The sequence below is a fragment of the Pelecanus crispus genome, chromosome 6 (assembly GCF_030463565.1).
Source record: "Pelecanus crispus isolate bPelCri1 chromosome 6, bPelCri1.pri, whole genome shotgun sequence".
Taxonomy (NCBI): domain Eukaryota; kingdom Metazoa; phylum Chordata; class Aves; order Pelecaniformes; family Pelecanidae; genus Pelecanus; species Pelecanus crispus.
In genome coordinates this window covers 69,505,021-69,525,678 of record NC_134648.1, presented here as the reverse complement: position 1 = coordinate 69,525,678, position 20,658 = coordinate 69,505,021, and the positions used below count along the sequence as shown (strand labels likewise).

Sequence of the window (20,658 nt, the reverse complement as noted above, 5' to 3'; positions counted from 1 at the left end):
ACCTTAGCACCTCACTCACCAACAAATGAAGTGCTATCAGCTAAACACGCTCCACTGTCTGCTCTGAGTTATACACCAGTCATGGTAGGTTTTAATTTGATTAGTGATTGGGCTAAAGGCAGCTAAATAAAAATTATAATGCCCAAGAGCCACTTAGACTTGTTCAGACACTTTAAATACCAAATCCCTTCAGCAACATAACATTATCTTTATAGACAAAACTGAGTTTAAAAGTACAAATCTAATTGATCTCAAGTGCATTGGAATTACTATATTTAGGCATTGGATTATGTACTACAGAAAGCCTCATGCTATGTAAGCAACAAAACTAATTGTGGAAAGACAAAGGTATGTGTCTAACATGCTTATGGACTTTTAAAAATTCATATTTTCATTGAAGCTGGCAAAGTTACAGCTGCTCACACCAGCAGTGAATTTGGCACAGCGCCCTGTATGTTGAGCAAACATAAGCCAGCTATTTCTGGTCTCCTTCAGAAGACCTGGACTTCAAGCCCTGCCTCAAAATTACTATTTAAGGCTCTCACTGTTGCAGGAAGAAAAAAGTAAATTAAAAACCAGCAAGTTGATTCTCAACAGCTAAGCAAGACTTTCTTTTCTTTAGTCTCAACCGGGGCTCAGTTCATGTAGGCATTTATGGCAGATGCTCAGACACCACAGAAGGATGACATTATACTTTTAAAGAAGCTTTTCAGATGTAATATCCTATTTCAGAATAAACAAGTTACCTAGATGAGGAAGGAGAAATCCATTCCCCCAACCACTTCTGAGATTAATATATATCAGCATGTACTAAAACAAGACACAAAAACGGAGATTCACTAGTCCAGTTGAACTTGTAGACACAAGTTCCAGCTTGGACAGGGAATTAATTTTAAAGTCTTCAGATGGATGCATGGATTCTGCCTGCTTTGAACTCTGCTGTTGCTTGCAACTCGGCTGCCTGCCTGCAGACAGGCATCCCTGGGAGGGAAAAGCAACAAAATCAGTTTTTCCCTGAATACAATCCCATATCTGCATCTCAGAACAAAACAACCGTCAAGAAACACTTGCCGACAACATGATTCAAGATATCCCTCTAAAACTTAGTGGCTCACCCCGTGTTGCACTTTCTGCTTAACATGGGATTTTCCAGTGACAACAAGGACCAGAGAGGAGTCTCTCCTCTTGCTCCTCCCTTTATAAAAGAAGATACATTCACTAGTTAAAAAGACTAACCTTACCCTCAGGGACTTCCAGAAAAATGCATGAAGAGGGAAAAACAACAACCAACATTGCAGAAAACAAAATAGGTCTTTAAAATAAAAAAAAGTAACAGTGATCTTCAGTTAATTCAGGAAAATCCCCAGAGGGAATCCACCTATTAAGTACCTAAACCGAGGCCATATCCCAGTATTAAAACAAGGGGCTGGGCTGGGGTGTTAGAGGTCTCATTTCAAGATGTTTCTTAACAGGCTAGGGAGAGCAGGAGTGAAAGTGATTTGGAGCAGAAATTCCACAGAAGATAAAAAAATCTTTCTAAGTTGAAGGGTGATGTTGTGGGGTTTTGTTTGTTTGTTAAATGAGAAATTAAAACCACACACACTGGGAAACAAAGTTAAGTTAAATCTAGCCCAGCTTTGCACATTTTAACAATTCACTCTGCTGTCTGTAGAACACAGCAATATAAATATTGCTATCTCTGTTAAAATGAATTATTGACAATTTTAATACATGTTGCACAGTACATATTAATATAGAAAAATACATGTTATCAGCAGTGCAATGTTGACCATGTACTAATCCATTCCACCTGCTCAAATATTAGTGCAAATAATTATATATTTGTAATGCATCATTGCTGTCTAGTTTGAATCTCTGTCTCCAGAATAAATGTCTCTTCTCTGAAGTTGTTTGCTATTATGAGTAAAATGTTATATATTCATACTCAAATTGACTTTGGGTGGATAAGTAAAATGAGCAACCTTCAAAAATCCACTTGTCTAAGACTTAGCAAGTCATTTTAATGAATTGTTTACAGTAAAATAAATGTTATAAAAATGTTTCAAACACAAGCTCATATTAGCTGGCTTCTCTACAACACTCAAATACCATGCGTCAGAACAGTGTAGAGTTCAGAATGACCATCTTCAACTGGCCGCATCAACTGAGGTGAACCTTAATGATGTCTTTCAGCAGGAGTCATTCACCCCGATACCGTGCAGTTTATCTACCTATGAATCGATTCTGGGGACATCTCTCCACAGTCTCACCTTTCTTTTCAAGCAAAGAAGTGGCCTTGATGAGGCTGGACACTTGACAGAACAGCAGCTCCAATGGACTGATGATCAGAACGGGAAAAGCAGACATACAGCCAAGACACTGCAAGGGCTCGGGTTTGCCTGCATGTGCCAGGATATACCCTTGGCTAGAAGTGAAGCTGGGACAGGGCTCAGAAGGGCAAGGGCAGCCCTGAGAACAGATGAGGTGGGGTTAAGGTGAATAAATTGCAAGGGAAGACTGTGGTGCTAACAGCCGGTTGACAAAGGGGTGGGGAGCAGAAACAGCCCCAAAAACCTTACAGAGCCCCATTGTGCACACAAAGGGGAGGAATGAAAAGGACCAACATCTCTTAGCCTGTTCTCTCTTCTATCCTTGCTAAATCCAGGTTTGAGAACAACAAAACACAGCGTGAGGCCGTTTTCAGCAGCCACTGCTGCCGTGGTGCCTGTCTCCCAACATAGAGTTTGTTTCTCGCGCTCTGGCTCCAGCAGCCTTACAGACAATTTCAGTTTTCAGTGAAAGAAGACAGAGAAGCTTTAACACTTCAAGAAGTAAAATTGGGAAATATCAACTTTCTTATAATGTTGTATATTAGATCAACTGAACAAGCCGGCACTTATAGCTAAGCATCTCATGAGACAGTCACACAGGCTGTACTCCAAAATTACATTACTGGGGTGGAACAATTCCGAACTCCAAGGATGCCAAACTGTAGCTCGGAGCTACTGGACCCTTTTGGGCAGCCTACGCAGGACAAGCAAATATCTCTTCTGTAGCACAAAGGTGACACAAAAGCCTCACGCTGCTCTATGCTGAGGCTACGCAACCAGGGGAGGGCAAGGGTGGGCAGAGAGCATGCGTGCGGACCCCTGGCAGCACGGGCGATGCGAGCCGCTCGGCCGGGACCAGCGCGGGCTTTAGCGTGCCCAAGGCGGGAACTGCCGCAGCCTGCGGCTCGGCCAGCATTGCGGCCTCTGCTCCAAGGTCTCCTCGCTTCACAGGGGAAACAGCAGTGCAGATGAGCAGGATTTGCTACTCTACTCTTAACTGGTTTAGTGGTGGACTTAGTAAAGTTAGGTTCATGGTTGGACTGGATGATCTTAAAGGTCTTTTCCAACCTAAACGATTCTATGATTCGGGACCACTATAAGGAAGTCTCAGATTTATTTTCATGCCAAATCAGGATGAAATTAAATTATAAATAAACAAATTACAAATAACATTTCAAAGTATCTTGACCCTCAAGTATCAAAACAATTCATTTTGGTTTATTAAGCTGTTCTCAAAGATACTATTCAGAGATGGCTCAACTTTAAATTTCACATTGCTTTCCTGGCACATTACATTACTCAGCTGAAGCTGAGATACCTGACACTCTTCCTCCCATGGCTGGTCCTTTACATAAAGTTTCAATATAATGCACCGTAAGCCAGCTCAGGAGAAAGCACGTAGTAACAGAGACCTGCAGAGATGAGAGAATATGGGGAAGGTAGAGGAATAAAGGGGAAGGGAGCTAAACTCCTCCTCCTATCAGGCTTCATGTGGATGAAGAACCACCAGGTAATATGTAAAGGTCTCCTAGAAGCCACGCTGCAAAATTAAAGGCTTCTCTATCTCTCTCGTAGTGTGGTAAGAGATGGGAAGGGATAGTGCAATCCTGAGATCTGGAAAGGAAAACAGGGCATAGGGACGTAAAGCTAATAGAGAAAAGTAGAAACCAAGGCTTCCACATACACTAAGGGCTGTATTGACACAGAGTAAGCAGTGCCCCATGCAAGAGAAAAGACGACAGGCAAACACAGCTGCTTCCTCACTCTAAGATAAGCAGAAGACATGGTATAGAAATCTCCTACCACCAAAAGAAATTAGGATGGAGGGAAAAGAAAAAGACAAGCAAAGCAGTGAACATGACTGGGCGGGAGATCTGGCTCCCTCCCCTCCTTAAAACAGGTGTAGAAACACCAGGAAAGAAGAAACAAACAAAATACTCCAATGCAGATCGCAAACACAAATCTATCTCCACTTACAAGTAGCACAGAGGTGGTGATGTGGATAATGCCTTGAAGCCAATATCCAGCAGAACACAAGGACAGGAAAGGTGCTCCTACCTTTCAGTTGTCCTCTAGAAGAGTAGCTTTTGGTGCTGGCTTATCCTCCCTACTGCTCCTGGGACCAGAAGTGCAAAGGAGAAGAGCTGCTACCTGCATCTAAAATTAGACAAGCAATTATTTAGGTATCTGCTTCCTTTGTATAGGAAAAACCATCACCTCAGCCTGGTTTCCCTATCCATGACTGGTTCAACTCAAGTGCTAATCCAAATTAAGTTATTGCCATGAAAACTTAATCCAAAGAACACCCCCCTGTTTTGGAATATGCCATGACATCCAAAACTGAGTACGTTAGGTTTACTGCCATGCACATATTGGCTTGAGAAACCTGGAACTACAAGCTTCTGAAGAACAGGTATATCATGGACTGGACCTGTGACGGAACCCAACAGGCCTCTCGCTCTTCAGGGCACTTTCTAAGATGCAGTATTTTTGCCCCGTATTTGCAACATTTCCTACAGAAATGGAGAAATCAGTTCAGACAACACTCAATCACAACACCCCAGCACCACTTAGATGGCAGAGCATTGCTCCTTTGGCAACTGAAATTGTGAGTTATCTGTGGCAGTTAAACACTGAAGCAACCAGTGATTTAAAATGACTCTGTGAAAGCTGAGAGGGAAAAAAGAAAACAAAACCCAACCCAAGTTCTCTTATCGATTGCAAGACAAACTGACCTGCCACCTCTCAATACCATGCCATTCTCAAGTGTCACTTACCATTCTCCAGATCACTGTAGTCTTCAAAGAAAAAAAAACCAAAAACATAAGCTCAGCTCTGGCAAATTCTCCTTCCCTCCAAACAGGCTGCGTATCGCTGATGCATTTCTACTCCTCACAGTGGAAATAAGCGGAGCTCACATTCACAGCATCGCTACCTGTCCTTCAGAGCAGATTTACACTCATGTATGGATGGCCTCTTCCTGTTGGATCCAAGAGTTTCAAGATGAACAAAGAGCTCCACGCAATATTTTAGCCAGTCCCCTTCCTCTGGAGGCTCACTTCATTTCAGGGTGGGACATAGCTGTGAGGAGATTTTAATTCCAATCCTGCTTATTCTCCTAGGTTGATGCGTATGTCAGGTTTCTATTAATCCCATTTTAACCTCCTCCTTCCATGTGCTATGCTACTTCATTTAAAACCGCTTGTTCTCCATATCCTTTTAGTTCACCTCTTCTTCACTTCTTACCCTCTATTTCTAAATCGCTAGATCTTATTTTTCCAAGCACTTCCATTTTCCCTTTTTTTATATTTTTATTTGTGTTGAGAAGTATTCTTACAGAACACCAACTCCTTCCCGCCCTCTGTGCATACGCAAACAGAATACAATACCAAATCATGTTAATAAATTATAGGACTTGTAAAAACACAGCTGATTTTCCAGCCTACAACAGTTTACTGCAAAGGCATTTTCACCAATTGTAGACAACATAATTACACACACATATACACACCTCCTCTCAAGCATTCATTTGGCTGCCAGCCTGTTAAATGCCTGTGTCCTAGGAGCAAACATTAGAAAGGCAATACTTTAACTCATTACATGAACATTAAAAGGCATATTTGTATTTTGGGTAGTACTTTATTGTATTCAGAAGCCACTGGAAATATTTTCTCAAATTACATGCTATAAGAGCTCTAAACTTAAAAGTGTGTGAAAAATTATAGTTCCCCGCCCCATCACAATCCAACTTGTACTATAAAGTAAACTTACTGACAATGCAGTCTTCTCTAGAAATAGAAACTCTTTCAGTGTGTGCATGGGGAGGCGTTTTAAAGGAAGGGGAAAGGGAAAGCTCACACCAGTGATAAATTTGGTCAGTAAAATTACTTTTATTCTTTTTCCTTTTTTTTTTTTTTTTTTTTAAATAGAAGGGCTTATACAATTGAGTATAAAGATATTTGAAGAACATGAAATGAAATGAAAAAAGTGTCTGGAAGGAATTCTTTTTATTGAGGAAGAGTTTACATAACTAAGTTTAAGTATTCACCTACTTTTTGCTGCCTCCTGTTAACAGGCATAATGAAAAATATTGCACTGAGCATATGCATGGAAAACACAGCTAATAAAGCAAGAAATATGGTAAATACATTTCATACAACCTTAAAATAATTCAAACAATCATACCACAAATTCTGAAGCACTTCTGTGATCGGCAATCTTAAGATGATGTTCACTGTTCTGAAGTGTTTACAAATTGACACTTTTTTTGTAGAAAGATTCTGTATTGGTAAATAAAACCACAGCCTTAAAATTGTTGGCTTTCAGTTACAGAGGTAACAGAGGTATCATCTGAATTCACATCAGAGCTTTTGAAAAAAAATGGCAGCAGTACAAGCATGTGCCTCCTCCAGTGGCCAAAATTCTTTGTGGCTTTGCCATGGCCAAGGAACAGAGCTATGCAGCTCAACAAAGCAGCCAGTCTCCCTGAATACTTTGAGACAGTCTGGCATCCGTTCCCTTGTTTACTGATATAACGCTCCACTAAATATAAAATGAAGCAGAAGAACTTCAACTAACCAAGAGAAGTTCTACACAAGTCTGTCAATATTGACTACACCTGGGAATTCATTAACAAAAGAGGAAAATAATTTCATTTGACCGACCCTTAAAGTAAATTTATAGAAATGCTGCTCTGAAGATGGGAGAGAAAGAAGTTTCCATAACATACGCTGAGCCCGCAGTAGAAATAAAATGTTACAGATGATTTGTTCAGGGATGATTTAAGTCAGGTTGAAGACACAAACCACAGCAGTTCCAACCTGTTTTCCACAAGAACTCCCTCTGAATAAAGGTCTATTTACAACAGTTTTCAGCTGCTTGTGGAAAAGCTACCCCAGATGTTTCAAACATCACTGTTGCTTCAATTCACTATATTCACACTATAGGTCCACCTCAGAAGCACCTTAAATAAACACTGGAGCATAATGGACACAGAAGTAGCCTGTCTCCAATATTAAAATTATGATAGGTGGAAGAGAAGCTTTTACACACTTCAATATTTTATATTGCTCAGGCACTGAGGATCAATTCTCTTCAGCACAGGGATTTTCAACTCTCTGTTTCTGCTACAGCTGGTGTTCCACTCCTCCCACATATGAAAAACTGGGCTACGTTTTATCCTTTCACTTCATTATAATTTGTATTTATTTATATACAAAACAAGAGACAGGAGAAAGTTCTCTTATATTAACCCAACAATAGGCACCTTCACCTTGTAATAAGAATGCCTTAGGCAAGGCAGCTGCATTTACTTTAGGAGCATATATAAAATTCAGTGTGCCAGTATCAAACAGAAACAATAATGTCAGATCATACAATGCCAATATGTTCCGGTGGGGTCTTTACTATTAGGTACAAAAAAACCCCAAAGCCAAAGAACCGAAAAAAAAACCCCAAAATTTTCACCACTCCAGTTCTGCTTAGAATGCTACACAATGAATAAATTACATCTTTCTGGGATAGTGTTGCTTTTACTCCTACATCTCAAAGAAATTCCAAGCTAATTAATTAGAGCAAGAAATTACATTGAGCAGGATAACGTTTTAAATGAAAGAAATTACTTAGAAACACCAATCAAAGATAATTTGATTATGATTAGCTGTGCTGAAGTCTAAGTCATTAAAATTGATGAAGAATGTTTTTACACTGGTCTATTCTATGTAATCCATTACCTACGCTATGCTCTGTAGTTCAAGTCTAACAAATGGTATCTGATAATTCAATATTGAAGACTAAAATACTTTCAATGCACCACTTGCTTTCTTACACTGACATGTTTCCAATTAAAAAAAAAAGTCAATAGCAAGTAATTTGCAAAATTCTTCACTGGGAGAACTTTAGCTTACATGAAATACCATTCAGATTTTTACCTGCTCGCCTTCTACATAGTCATGTTTAAATATGGCTGCTGCTTTATTCTGAACAGTCATTATCCCACGAAAGTTACAACCATGGTTTGGTAAGAAATCATTCCCTGTGCTTTCTAACAACTGAGGCCTGCCCAAAGGTACAACATTTCTTTCCATGCTCTCAGCTGAAGTGACGAGCAAGACGAGCAGACCTATAATCAACACGCAGCTGAACAAAGGAGTGAAGGATGTTCTTGTCCAGATTAGCAAGTTGTTCTCCTGAGCAAACTTGCTTTAAATTATCTGGGGCCACAACCAGAAGATTGCAAAGTGCATGCAAGGTATCAAAGAGTTGTAACACCAGCGCAATCTGTGGTTAAGAGAAAAACAGAGAAAGATATTAAGAGTTAGAGTTGCTTCAACTCTTCTGACACAATGTCCACCTAGATTCTCAAAATAATTCCTCTCTACAGAGGATTTACATCCATCATTCTCTCCTCATGTGTGCATAAATATATACAGACACACATATACATCCATAGGGAGACAGGCACACATGCAAGGTTATACATAGAACACATAATAATGCAAACTCAGTACTTCTTCAATATACACACATAGCCTGCAAACAATAAAATGGCATCGGGAAACTGCTCTTTAGGATATGATAAAGAACTGCCGGTACAATAACAGAATACGTAACATCAGTATACAAAATGGGGACGTTCAAATAGAAACAATTTTTATCAAGAAAAAACATCTGATTAAAAATAGAGTCATGCTACTAATTTCAAGATGGCTTATGTCACCAACCTGTACATGCTTACCTTGAAGTCCTTGGCACACTTCCTGTATTCAGCCACGTCACAAATAGCTAACATGCCTCCCATGCAACTGTAGGAATATTGCTGTAGGTGTTCATAGATAAGTCGATGAAAACGAACTCCAAGCTCCATCAAAACTGTGTCCACATTCTTACCATCCATAGAATTTCTAATCTTTTCCACCTGCTTTCTAACATAGCCACAGACTTTAACACAAGCCTAAATTAAAAAAAAAAAAACAAAACAAAACAAACCAACAAGAATTAGGTAACTTACTTTCTAGAAATCTGTTCTTCTCAAAGTGGCTTCCACATCATAAGCTGAATATCAGTCACTAAGTCATTAAAATTCCTACAACACACCATTGAAATGAGTAATTTTCCAACTAACAATTTTCCAACAGATTTTTTTTATTTGCCACAAAGATGCAAAAACGCAAATAGAAAGATGGATGTAAGACAATATTCATTTCAGTTATAGTTCATATCAGTTCAGAACAGAACAGTTTAATTTGGGCTTTTAGTTCAAACAATGATCAACCAAGGGGTGGGGGGGAGAGGGAAGTGATTAAAAACCTCTTGTCAGCTGCAATTATAAACCCAAATTCATAGCCATGCAGGCATCTTCACCCTTCCCACATAGTACCAGACTCTACGTCCTACTGCTCCACTTCTCCCATTCCCACCTGGCTGCAGGTATTCAGGCAATGCGCTTGCTTCTTCCCACTGACTGTAGTTTGTTCTCTGCATCGTTCCCTAACGAGAGCCTAATGTAATCCAGCACTACAGCATCTCAGCAGCCTGTAGGCTGGCACTCAGACAGATTCGGTGGTAGAGACAAGGTTCTGCAGCAAAAAATGTTCGTGCCATACCCATGATGCTTTGTCATGCTCCTGCCATTCTAAGAGAAAAAAGCGCCCAGCAATTAGAGAGTACCTGATAATTGATTTTCTGAAACTGATAGCTTAAAGCTAATTATCAGCTAAAAACATTGTTCCAGATCTGGGCCTCTTGGGAGGGCAAAGAATGTGACAGTTTGTCCAGCACCTACTGATTTGTGTCTGACACTAGATACAAAACTGCTGATGTTCCTTTTCAGCTTGAGAAAATAGTCCACAACAGAGTTTGGAGGTGCTTAGTGCAAAATTGAATAGCTAAGTAAATTAATCAAATGCACATATTGTCTAATGCATGTTTGGTAAGGATCATCTTGTACCTGATAACACTCATGAGCATTTGAAGCTATACTGATGAGCTGGGACTTAGTTTACTTACATTAGTATATTGAATCAAAACATTGTTTTCATCTTCTGGTTTAAAATCTGTCTTCTTTTGCTCTGCAGCCAAGATGTGCTTCATCTGTCCAATCATACAATTCAGTGTCCTTTAAAGTTACAAATACAGATTGGGTTTTGAAGGGAACATTTTCATTGCCTTGACTGTTATATTTACTATTTTTTTTTATATTTACTAATACGATTCTATACAAAAGTAAGCAGCATAAAGTAATGAGGGGAAAAACCCACTACTAACATCTGGGTAACCTACAGAAGATACACTAAAAGCAAACATTTATTACAAGAAGTAAGCAGCACTAGGACATGTCAAAGGAAATACTTCATTTAACAGACATGCACACACACATATCCCCTCTTCTGAAGCTGCAATGCAATTCTATAGAGAAGATACGCTTGACTTTACGTAAGCAGTTAGAAAAGAAGAATCAGCCACAAATACCCCAACAACCCTAAAAACTCTTTCGTCCAAGTTCAGTGTCTTGGAGCAAAGCACACAGCATGCTGGCCAGCTCATTTTAAAGTGGACACATTAATTGTAAGGTAATCCATTCAAATCCAGCTCTTCAGAGAAACTGGATAGCATTCTTCAATGCAGAGGGAATCAGAAAGCCGAAGGAAGCATTCCAGAGTTTAGCAGAATTAGATCACATTGTGTATTACTTGGAAGCAAGCATCAGAAAACACTTGGAAAATGGGGGGGGGGGGGAGAAGAAGGGAAGGGAGGGACCTCTTCCTTTGCCAGAGCTTGGTATTTCTCTTGTTCTCAGAAATGTAATTGAGTTTTACAGTGCCATTAACTTCCCTCTCACAGAATTTATCTTTTCAGACCATTATCTAAGGTCAAGGCCCTGGTATACTTGAGGCCCAACCCAAAGGTCAAACAGCAAAGCAGCCAAGAGAGGCTGCGTACCTCTCGGTGCCTACCTTTGCCAGGAACCTCCCTCCCTCTTTCTCTCCTTGCACCCCCTCCCCTTTTCTTCACCCCCCCCTCACCCCTCCACTCTCCCCATAGAAAACACAGTCAGGGCCATTACAGGCCTTGAAGGATGCAAGTTGGGGTGAAAGGGAGAAGAATATATGTATCCAAAGAGGGAAAAAACTTCTTTTCTATGCACAGAGCTCAGACTTGCATTTCAAGCATACTTCATTCAACAATCCACATACCAATAGAAATTTAAAGAAATTATATCCTGCATTCTCCTCAATTTCCATTTTCAACAAACACTCCCAGAAGGCTGTGTTTACACAGAATACAAACTGAAAGAAAACCAGTTGAACTAATTTTGTTTGGCTAATAAATCACTTTTACAGAGGTAGACAATTGCTATGAATGTCACTCAAGAAGCTGTTATTGGACTTTTTCAGATTGGATTATGTTGAAACCACCAGCGTTTAGAAATTTGCTGTTATTTTTAAACTCAATCATTCCTTTAAGCAAGACAACCAATTCTCAACAGCATCAGTGGCACCACAAAGCAGCACGTAAGCAGGCACACAAACACATTTTACATGTAACATTCATCTCAAAACTAATCTCTCTTTTATATGTGCCAGAGCACAAATGTTTTTGAAGTCTCCATCCACAAACCTTTGAACATACCGTTTTCCAACAGGGCCTTGTTCTCCTAAGTCCTACTTTCACTTTTAAGAGATTAATCATTTCACACAAACAGTTACAAACTATTCTAGTGCTGATGACTGACGTGTCTGTCTAGATCTAAGTTTACGGCCTCAATGGTTCAAGTATTTCAAACTTTGTGTTTAAACCTCTAAGGTCACTTCCAGCAGGAGCAGCTAAAATCTCAATTGCCACTTACACATCCTCTATCTCTGCCTTTCTTTTTGCACCTGCAGAACACACAGGTACAAATAATGCATTAAGTCCCTTCCTTATCCCTCTGCAAGAAGTACCCATTAGGACACAAATGCAATGCCTGTTTTTCCTGTACAGTGCTGTTCTCATCCCTCTCCAGTAATGGCATGATCCTTACAAAAACCTCAATAATAATTTCCAGAGTAGCTCTCGTTACCTACAGGGTGGCTTATTTCCGTTTCTGCAGAGAGAAAACAGGCACAAAAAGCTCAGGTAACATGTTCTAGATTGACTAATGCCACCTTGAAATATGGGAACACTACATGCTTCCCAGAATAAAGTAGGGCATCACACAACAGCTCCATTTCCTAATATTAAGCTTGTTAGTTTATTTTCCTCTGCTGCAAACCAGCTATGATTTTAATTTACAATTTTTATAGCTATCCCCTCATTTTTATTTGGAAAAATGTAAAAAAAAAAAAAAAGATTAAATGAGTCACTTGCAACCTCAAAGCAAGTCAATGTCAGAATCAAAATTATTCCAGGTCTACAGACTTCTATGACTAGGTCTAATCCATAGCACTGCACAGATTCAAGCAAATCATCTAACCTATTTTTGTCAAACTTTGCTCCTAATGGAAATCCTGCAAGTCTTTAACCTATTTCAATCATCATTCCTCCCTCCTCTAAAGTAGAAAAAAGTAGTTTAAGACAGTAAGGTAAAACTGAATTACGGCACTCTCGCAACATAACCAAAATCCTTTAATGTCCTTACAGAAGTATTTATGGGTCAGAAATCTGCCATGGAAAACATGACCCTCTAAACGAACAAAATCTAAATTTCCTATGCACAACAATGCATACTTATGGATTTTAAAAAAATTCTTAAAAATAAAATCAATTTTGTGTTCAGAAAAAACTCACCCTTAAAAGGAAGGCTAACATACATCACAAAGGAGTTTCACAAGAAGTAATGCTTAACAGAAAGTTTAAATCTCTACTTGCCTATCAATGCCCATATCCAGCTTCACTTCCATTTGTTCTATGATATCCTTTTTCTTCTGAAGGCATTCAGATAATTTAGGAGAAGAACTGCAACAGTATAAAGGGTTGGGTGTGTGACAGCGTTAAAATATGAAAACAAATTTGTCTGAATATATGAAAATATGAAAACAAATCTGACCCTGAGCAGGATTTGCTGAGTGCTGACGGGCAGCACTCTCATACACTTTAGGCAGTATTGCGCCTGCTGAGCAGTGCCTCTCAGCTGCTGCCAGCCCCTGGCAGGCGAGCGAGCAAACCCAGCTTTATTGTGCGCACTAACTCACAGCACACCGGCGCGCTCTGCCTCGAGTGTATGCAACCCGTGCCTCCCAACAACATGCAGCTTTCGTGTAGTTCACATGCGGCTCCCAAGGCATGGCCAGCTGCTCCCTCTGCAGAGCCTGTGAGGCACCCCCGGAATCTCAGCAGCCCTGATATTGCCAGCTCGACCTCAGTTGCAGGCACCAACCCCCTGTAGTCCTGGCCTGTAATGCAGCAGTGGGGTCTCTAAGGAGCAACTTTTGTCTCCTTCCTATCAATACTCTTGGAACTCCCTCTCTCCCATTAGTTCTCCAAGGCATCCATTTTACCTCCTCTTCTTCCCCCTCTCATTACAGCATTTTATCTTCCCACAACACCTAGCTGAACCACTCCAACAATCAACTCCTCTTAACAGAGATAAAGAATGAAAAAATTGCTTTCCTCACCAAAAATGACCATTCAACAAAGGAAATGTTAACCAAAATAAGGTACCTGATCAATGGCATCAGATGATCATTGAACTGCTTGTCAAATAAATGGAAAATAGTATTGGCCTGGTGGACAACATCCAAGAAATAAAGATTTGCATTCTTTGAATCAGAAGAGGGAATGCCTAAAGCAAAGAAGGTTTCATTAGGACTGTAATGATACACAGTTCTTATAATTAGCATGATGACTTTTTAAATATGCAGAATTTTTCCATGAATGCTTAAATCATAGGCTTAGAGTTTCAAAAATTTACCATGGTGCCATATATAGAATACTTCTCATAGCTGTATCAGGTAATAACCATAAGCATAGAAATATCTTGCTTTTAAAATTTCTAAAAGCAAAATGAAACACCCAATTTAAATATTTCTTCAGAACATGAGTTTTTTGCTTTCATGTAGAAAGGTAGGTTCTCACTGTCAAGATTTTAACTTCTTTAATACAAGCAGTTTTCTTATTTACTGTCACTCCGTAAAATGCATAGGTATAGAAACAAGCATGGAATTCTTATAAAACATAAGACACTAAGCCTTACTTTATTCTCCTACTATGGCACAGAGAACAATTAAAAGAGGTAGGGAGTGCTGATGTCCCAATTCCTGCAACATAAACGTTTTTGAAGATAGTAGCATATTTTCATCTGTGCATCAATTCCTCAAATGGAAGTCGCACTTCAGAAGCCATTAAATGCTGACTCCCAAATACACAAAATGAATTTCATTTAACCAATATATTCTGAACAAGGCCAATCAATAAGGCACAGCAAGGACCTGAAAAGATCATCTGCACAAAAAGGCCGATGAGATGAAATGCTCAGAAAACATTACACTCACCAGCAAGGCCTGTTTCTAATGCATAATCAATGTGTTCAGTACATAAGAACTCTACAAGCATAGAAAAAATTCTGAAAGCATTCTTCGGCAAGTCAGATGGATCAGAGAGCTATAAAGAAAAACAAAAAAAAAAAATTATCTTAAAGGTCAGTTCTACATTCATTTGAAAGTTTATCCAATATTGCGTAGGGGATAAGCTTAAAATGTAACAAGTATTCCAGAATAATTGGAATTTTATTCTAAATTAAAAGTATCCATACAGAGAACTATTCCAGAACAGCCTTTACTATCAATAAACCCTTCAGCATTAACAAGCAAACTGAAGCCAACACGCCACAAGGATGCTACAGAAAGCAAAAGTATAAACATTTCTAGTAATAATAAAGGAAGATATTAATTAATTAGTCCTTAACACACAATTGTCCAAATGTAATCTCAGGAATTACCTAAACTGCATACTGCTGGATGCCAGGAAAACGTACACAAAAAAGATGACTCTATCCATGCCCTGCCTTTTTTCTTTTTTACTAAGCTTCTGCCACTGGCCACAGTCAAAGACAGGACACCGGGTTAGACCTTCAGTTTCACCCAGCGCAGCTGGTTTTTTATCACTGCCACAGTACTGCAGAAAAATAATACAGACTGAACTTCAGCTACATTTATCACAGTTCAGCTGGAGTCAAGGGAGCATGAAAATTTTTATTAAGTGAAGCAATGCCCACGTATACACACAGCATCTGTACCTTCCCGAGCCGTAAGCAACATGGGATTTTGGACAGCAACCTGTCAGTAAATCCCCTTTCTAAAGAAAAATGCAACAGGGCTTTTGCACATAAGAAATACGGCTTTGGTTTTTAAGGAATTATGTGAAGACTTTATGAAGGTAGGAGTAAGAAAGATTACTATTGCAATTCAAGTTAATTTACCTAACAACACTCCCAAAGATTTCTGCTGTATTCCCAAAAAAAAAAACCAAAACAAAAACCCCCAACAACAAAACACCGTTACAGAGATTTCCAAACACTGAAATGTTGCAATATACAGTTACATTCAGAATTACCAACTTATTTTTCCTAAAGCAGTCACAGGTGGGACACACAGCATGTCTGCATGCATCTGTCATGTGAATATTACAATTAGTTAGCCAAGGACATATTTTACTTCTCTGTTGCATAGTGACTTGTCCTGACCACAAAACAAAACCCTAGCAGCGTGTACGATAATGGAGAAGTTATACACCTGTAATTCTAAAAATCTCCTTATATGCCAAGATCCATTTAGCACTGGTTTCTACCCCAATACATACAATTGTTTTCAGATCAAGTATGAAAAATTCTGATCCCAACAGGAAAGGAGGAGGGGGAAAAAAAAAAAAAAAAGCTGCGCACAACTGGAAAAAGTTAGTTTATATCATGAATTTAACAACTGTTTCTAGCAACTATCATACTGAGAAAAATAATGATCTACTTGCTTGTCTTGTAGTCACTGACTTTCACCACTAGGAAGGTGGTCATCTCAGTGTGTATAGGTAACAGTGCTGTAGCTGTATTTTGTTATATTTTTGGACCCTCTAAGTTTATAAAATATTAAAACTTCTAAATATCTAAAGTATTAAGGTTTTTTGCACTAAGCTAATTTAGAATGTTAGACGCATTAAAGTTTGTTAGAAATCAGCGTAGTTAGCTAATAAAAAAACCCTAGCATTTAACTTTGCGTTAATTTCAAGGGTTTAATTTACACTAAAGTATCAGACAAACAGTAATTGACAGGCAGCAAAACCAGCTATTTAATCAGAAGGAAAACACTTCTTTTTTGTTAGACTAAAGCTTTTAAAGAACAAGGTAAACCATGTTAAAGATTATTCTTCTCAACGTTTATTTGATATTTTCTAATGCTAGAAGAAATGGCACATGACACAAGAAAACAACTGTGGAACTACTCTCTGTATTTTTAAAGCAGGAAAAAAAAATTACACTAAAGGCTTCTCAAGTCCTGGGTCTAATGTAGTAAGAAAAGCAATGCAGACAATAGGTTTAACCCTCCCCACTTGTTTCAGAAGTAGACAGTATTAAAACACAGTATATACAACTACATCCACATTTAAAATCAAACCCTTAGCCTCCACCATGACCCCAATTCAGTGCAAAATATGAAAGAGAATTAATTTGTTTAATAATGTCCTTCCTTTCTTCCTATCACACTTCAACTGAAAATTGAACCTCAAGACTTAATTTCACGCACAAAATTAGATCATTAATGGAGATCACAGGAAGCAAACTTACCCTGTGACATCTTTCAAAAGCTTGTTTAGTTTCTTGCAAAAGGTTAACCACCACTTCTTGCGACAGAAAAGTTTCTCCGTGCGTGTCAATACTTGGCCCCAACGGTAAGTTTGTACGTTGCCTTATTCTCTCTTTGAGGTCTTGAATACTAGAACAAAGATGTAGCAAGAGAAGATTTCACTGGATGGAAATTTTGATGCTCAAATTCAACAATGATTTAGGATATTTTAGTTGTTAACTTAAAAACCAGAACCCAAGACACAGTTTAGGATATGCAAGCATTAAAACAGTTTTGCAAGCTTAAAAGAATTTGCCAGTAAATGCAAAACTACCACCTCTGATCCCATGGTCAACTGTGTTCTACCACGGCACATTCACACCATGGGACCAGCTATTCCCCATTGTGGAATAAGAGTAATTTCAACCAAATCCTACGGCACTTATACTCTGTGGACAAAGTTTAGCCTCCACACATTCTGTCCCACTGTATATTCAAAACACTAATGAGAGCTTTCTATCTCATCCATGCCCACAAATCCTCTCATCCTCATCCGCTATCTCAGCAGTCCTGATTTAGTCAAGCATGCTCCAACATATTTCCATGCATAAAACAACCCATAAAGTCAGTCACTACAATCAATTTAATTTTCCCCAAGAAAATTAAATTTCATCTTTGTTTTTTAATTCATTTAATTACTTTGCTGCTGCTGTTCTCTCCAAATCACTTTTCATTTCTGACACACTGAACCCAGTAGCTCTTTGAAAGGTGCAGTAGTCTTATCACCTCTGCTTCACACAAGTTTTAATTCTTCCTTTCCCACTTCTCACTACTCCTTTATTAGAGTCTCTCTACCTTGAGGATAATGAAGTCTTGTTTTACCTTTCTCTAAGTCCATTGCATCTTCTGGGCTCATTAAGAGCTTTCTCACTGACATTGCTATGGTCTTTTCCCCTTCCTAGGTCTTGGGAGGGGACCACAAGACCTGGGCAGGTGAAAAAAAATGTATGCTTTTAGATACACACATACACATGCTTTAGGTACCTTAATTTTGCTTCAGTCCTTTTGTGGATCTGGATCCTAAGTTGAAACATAGGTTTAACTGGTATTTTTCATTTCCCATGAGCGTATAAATACCATGCATCACCTTTCACACGTACCGAGAGCAATACACTTTGTAGCAGAAGTTAACAGAAAGTGAGAGCAAATTATAAAAAGCTGTAAGTCATTTCAGAAGCCTGCTCTTTTGCAGTTCATCACTGTATATCTGACACAGCAAATGCCGTTTCTCCCCTTACCGCCTCCCTTCCATTTTGAAACTACAAAACTTCACAGAAGAAACTTACCCTCCAGTGCCAATGGACCTCTTCTGGTGGTTTTTGGAATCATAATAGCGTTGCAGAATCATAGCACTCCTACTTTTCAAATAACCGATTTCCACCTCAATGTAATTCTCCAAGTAGGAAATGAAAATGGATTTGATAAGCTTAGACAAGAAAGTCTGCTTATCAGTACCCAAGTTAAATTCCATCAATTTGCTTGACAGATTAGTAGTTCTTTATGCAAAAGAAACAAAGAACAGGAGGGGAGGAAAAGGCTGAATTTGTATGAACTACAGCATTACATGTTTGTAAAGTACATAGCACAACAGAATCCTGATTGCGATTAAGACTTCTAGCAGCTTTACATTTAAGTAAAGAATTTCGCATAATTCATGTTTAATTACATACAGTACAACTGCAATCAAATAAGTCACCAGTGAGATGCAGAGGACTGGCTTTTGCACAGTTTTAAAATTACTCTCAAAGATGACTATACTAAATACTTTCCTTTAAAAATAATCATGGCAATTTTAAATTTTCTTTAGGAAAGCAATCATTGTAAAGGTTAATGGCCATAAAAATATTTCAATTTTTACAAGAATTTAACATTTTTGGCTTCTCTTCCTACATCTTGATAATAAATCAGTCTATTACAAGAGAGTATCTACAACAATAATTTCATCATCAATATATAAATACCTGGTATACAGATCATAGAGATTCTTAAGATACTGTTCTGCATCTGATTTCCTGTGTTCTTCTAACTGGTCCTTTACGTAACTCTGTAAAATTTGGGTACATGTGTTAGAAGGATAACTATCAGCCACAGGTCCTACTCACTACCTGCTAGGCTGTACATAGTTTCCTGTAAAGTATATGTCTTACTTAAGGTAATTCATATATTCTTGTTTTTAAATCTCTAATTTACAGATGCTGCATTATCTACAGCTACAGTTAAATGCAACTTTTAGAGGGAAATCATTTATTAATACAAAGCAGTAGTGTGTGAAGCAAAGACAAAAGACAGACTGCTTTGAAAACGTGCTTGACCAACAAACACAAAATCCCCTCTTTTTAAGAATCAAACGCACCGGAGGCCTAGGAGTATTTCTGCAGCTGACAGTAAGCAAAGGAGATGCTTATATATTTGCTTATCATAATACATACACAAAGCAGATACAAGCTTGGAGCCTTCTTGTCACTGAATACTTGGATAAAAATATTATTACCATAAAATAGTAAGTCAAAACTGACACACAAATTTGGGGTTCAAAGACAAGCTCAATCTCTACACTGTAAGGAGAACACCACCTACAGGGAAATTGATTTTTGCAATGCACAGTCATGTTGTTGACTTTACACACTTAAGTGACTGTATTTGCAGGATGGAAAACTGAGTATTTTCAACTATTATAGACTTTCATATAAATACTGCATTAGCTGCAAGACAGTATTCACAACATAAGTTATTTTCACTTATTCAATGCTAACCTCACACATGAAACCCAATTCCAAGAATGAACAGATTAAAGATATTTATTAAATGCGACACTTCTTTTTGTGACATATTCTTGGTAGGGGGCATACAGAAAAAAATCAAATACATGTATGACATCTTGTGAGTTAGTTAATGAACACACCGATTCCCTTATAATTTTACACATTGAGTATTTCCAGTTGCACTGTATTCAGAGTACAAGCAGCTCTATTTGATATAGGCTTGATTATCTGTCTGAATTGTTACAGAGCAATCAGCTGTGATTCTACATCCTTATACAAGATTACAAATACTTAATTGTTACTACTAGATACAGTATTTTTGGATGAAAAGTTTCCTCAATGAACTTCTGCATGTTAAAATCTGAAATACCTGAAGTTTAACTTCAAAGATATTTTGAATGAGTTTGGCTAGCACAGTCTCTGGATTGCTAAAGACTTCTCCAACTTGCTTGTTCACTCGCTGGCAGAGAATGGCTGCATCTTCAAAGACGTCATTCCTCAGGAATGCACCCTAGGGTTTTAGAAGCACATTTCATAATACATTTACAACAACCTATAGGACTAAATAAATCAACACCCAAACTGATACATGTAAAACAAAATGCCTTACCTCTTGACACTGTTTTATGTACACATCAACACAATGGGAATAGCCCTATGGAAGGAGCAAAACAACTCAATGTTAAAGCAGGTTCTCCATGCTTTCAGTACAGAAGGAAATCAAGGAAATACAACCCCTGGGAAAAAGTTATTGCA

General features: G+C 38.5%; 1 protein-coding gene across 1 annotated transcript in view; it reads right to left on the bottom strand.

Annotated features, from left to right (window-relative positions):
• Window positions 1–6,345: 6,345 nt before the first annotated feature.
• Window positions 6,346–20,658, bottom strand: part of EXOC5 (exocyst complex component 5) — a 30,129-nt gene continuing 15,816 nt past the window's right edge. The window contains exons 8-18 of the mRNA XM_075711848.1: window positions 20,513–20,557; window positions 20,273–20,413; window positions 19,102–19,184; window positions 18,427–18,636; window positions 17,083–17,230; window positions 14,801–14,909; window positions 13,971–14,091; window positions 13,179–13,265; window positions 10,338–10,446; window positions 9,067–9,282; window positions 6,346–8,609 (exon numbers count right to left, since the gene is read on the bottom strand). Of these exons, the coding sequence (XP_075567963.1) occupies window positions 8,421–8,609; window positions 9,067–9,282; window positions 10,338–10,446; window positions 13,179–13,265; window positions 13,971–14,091; window positions 14,801–14,909; window positions 17,083–17,230; window positions 18,427–18,636; window positions 19,102–19,184; window positions 20,273–20,413; window positions 20,513–20,557 (1,458 nt within the window). The 3' untranslated portion in view covers window positions 6,346–8,420. The remainder of the gene's footprint in view (window positions 8,610–9,066; window positions 9,283–10,337; window positions 10,447–13,178; window positions 13,266–13,970; window positions 14,092–14,800; window positions 14,910–17,082; window positions 17,231–18,426; window positions 18,637–19,101; window positions 19,185–20,272; window positions 20,414–20,512; window positions 20,558–20,658) is intronic.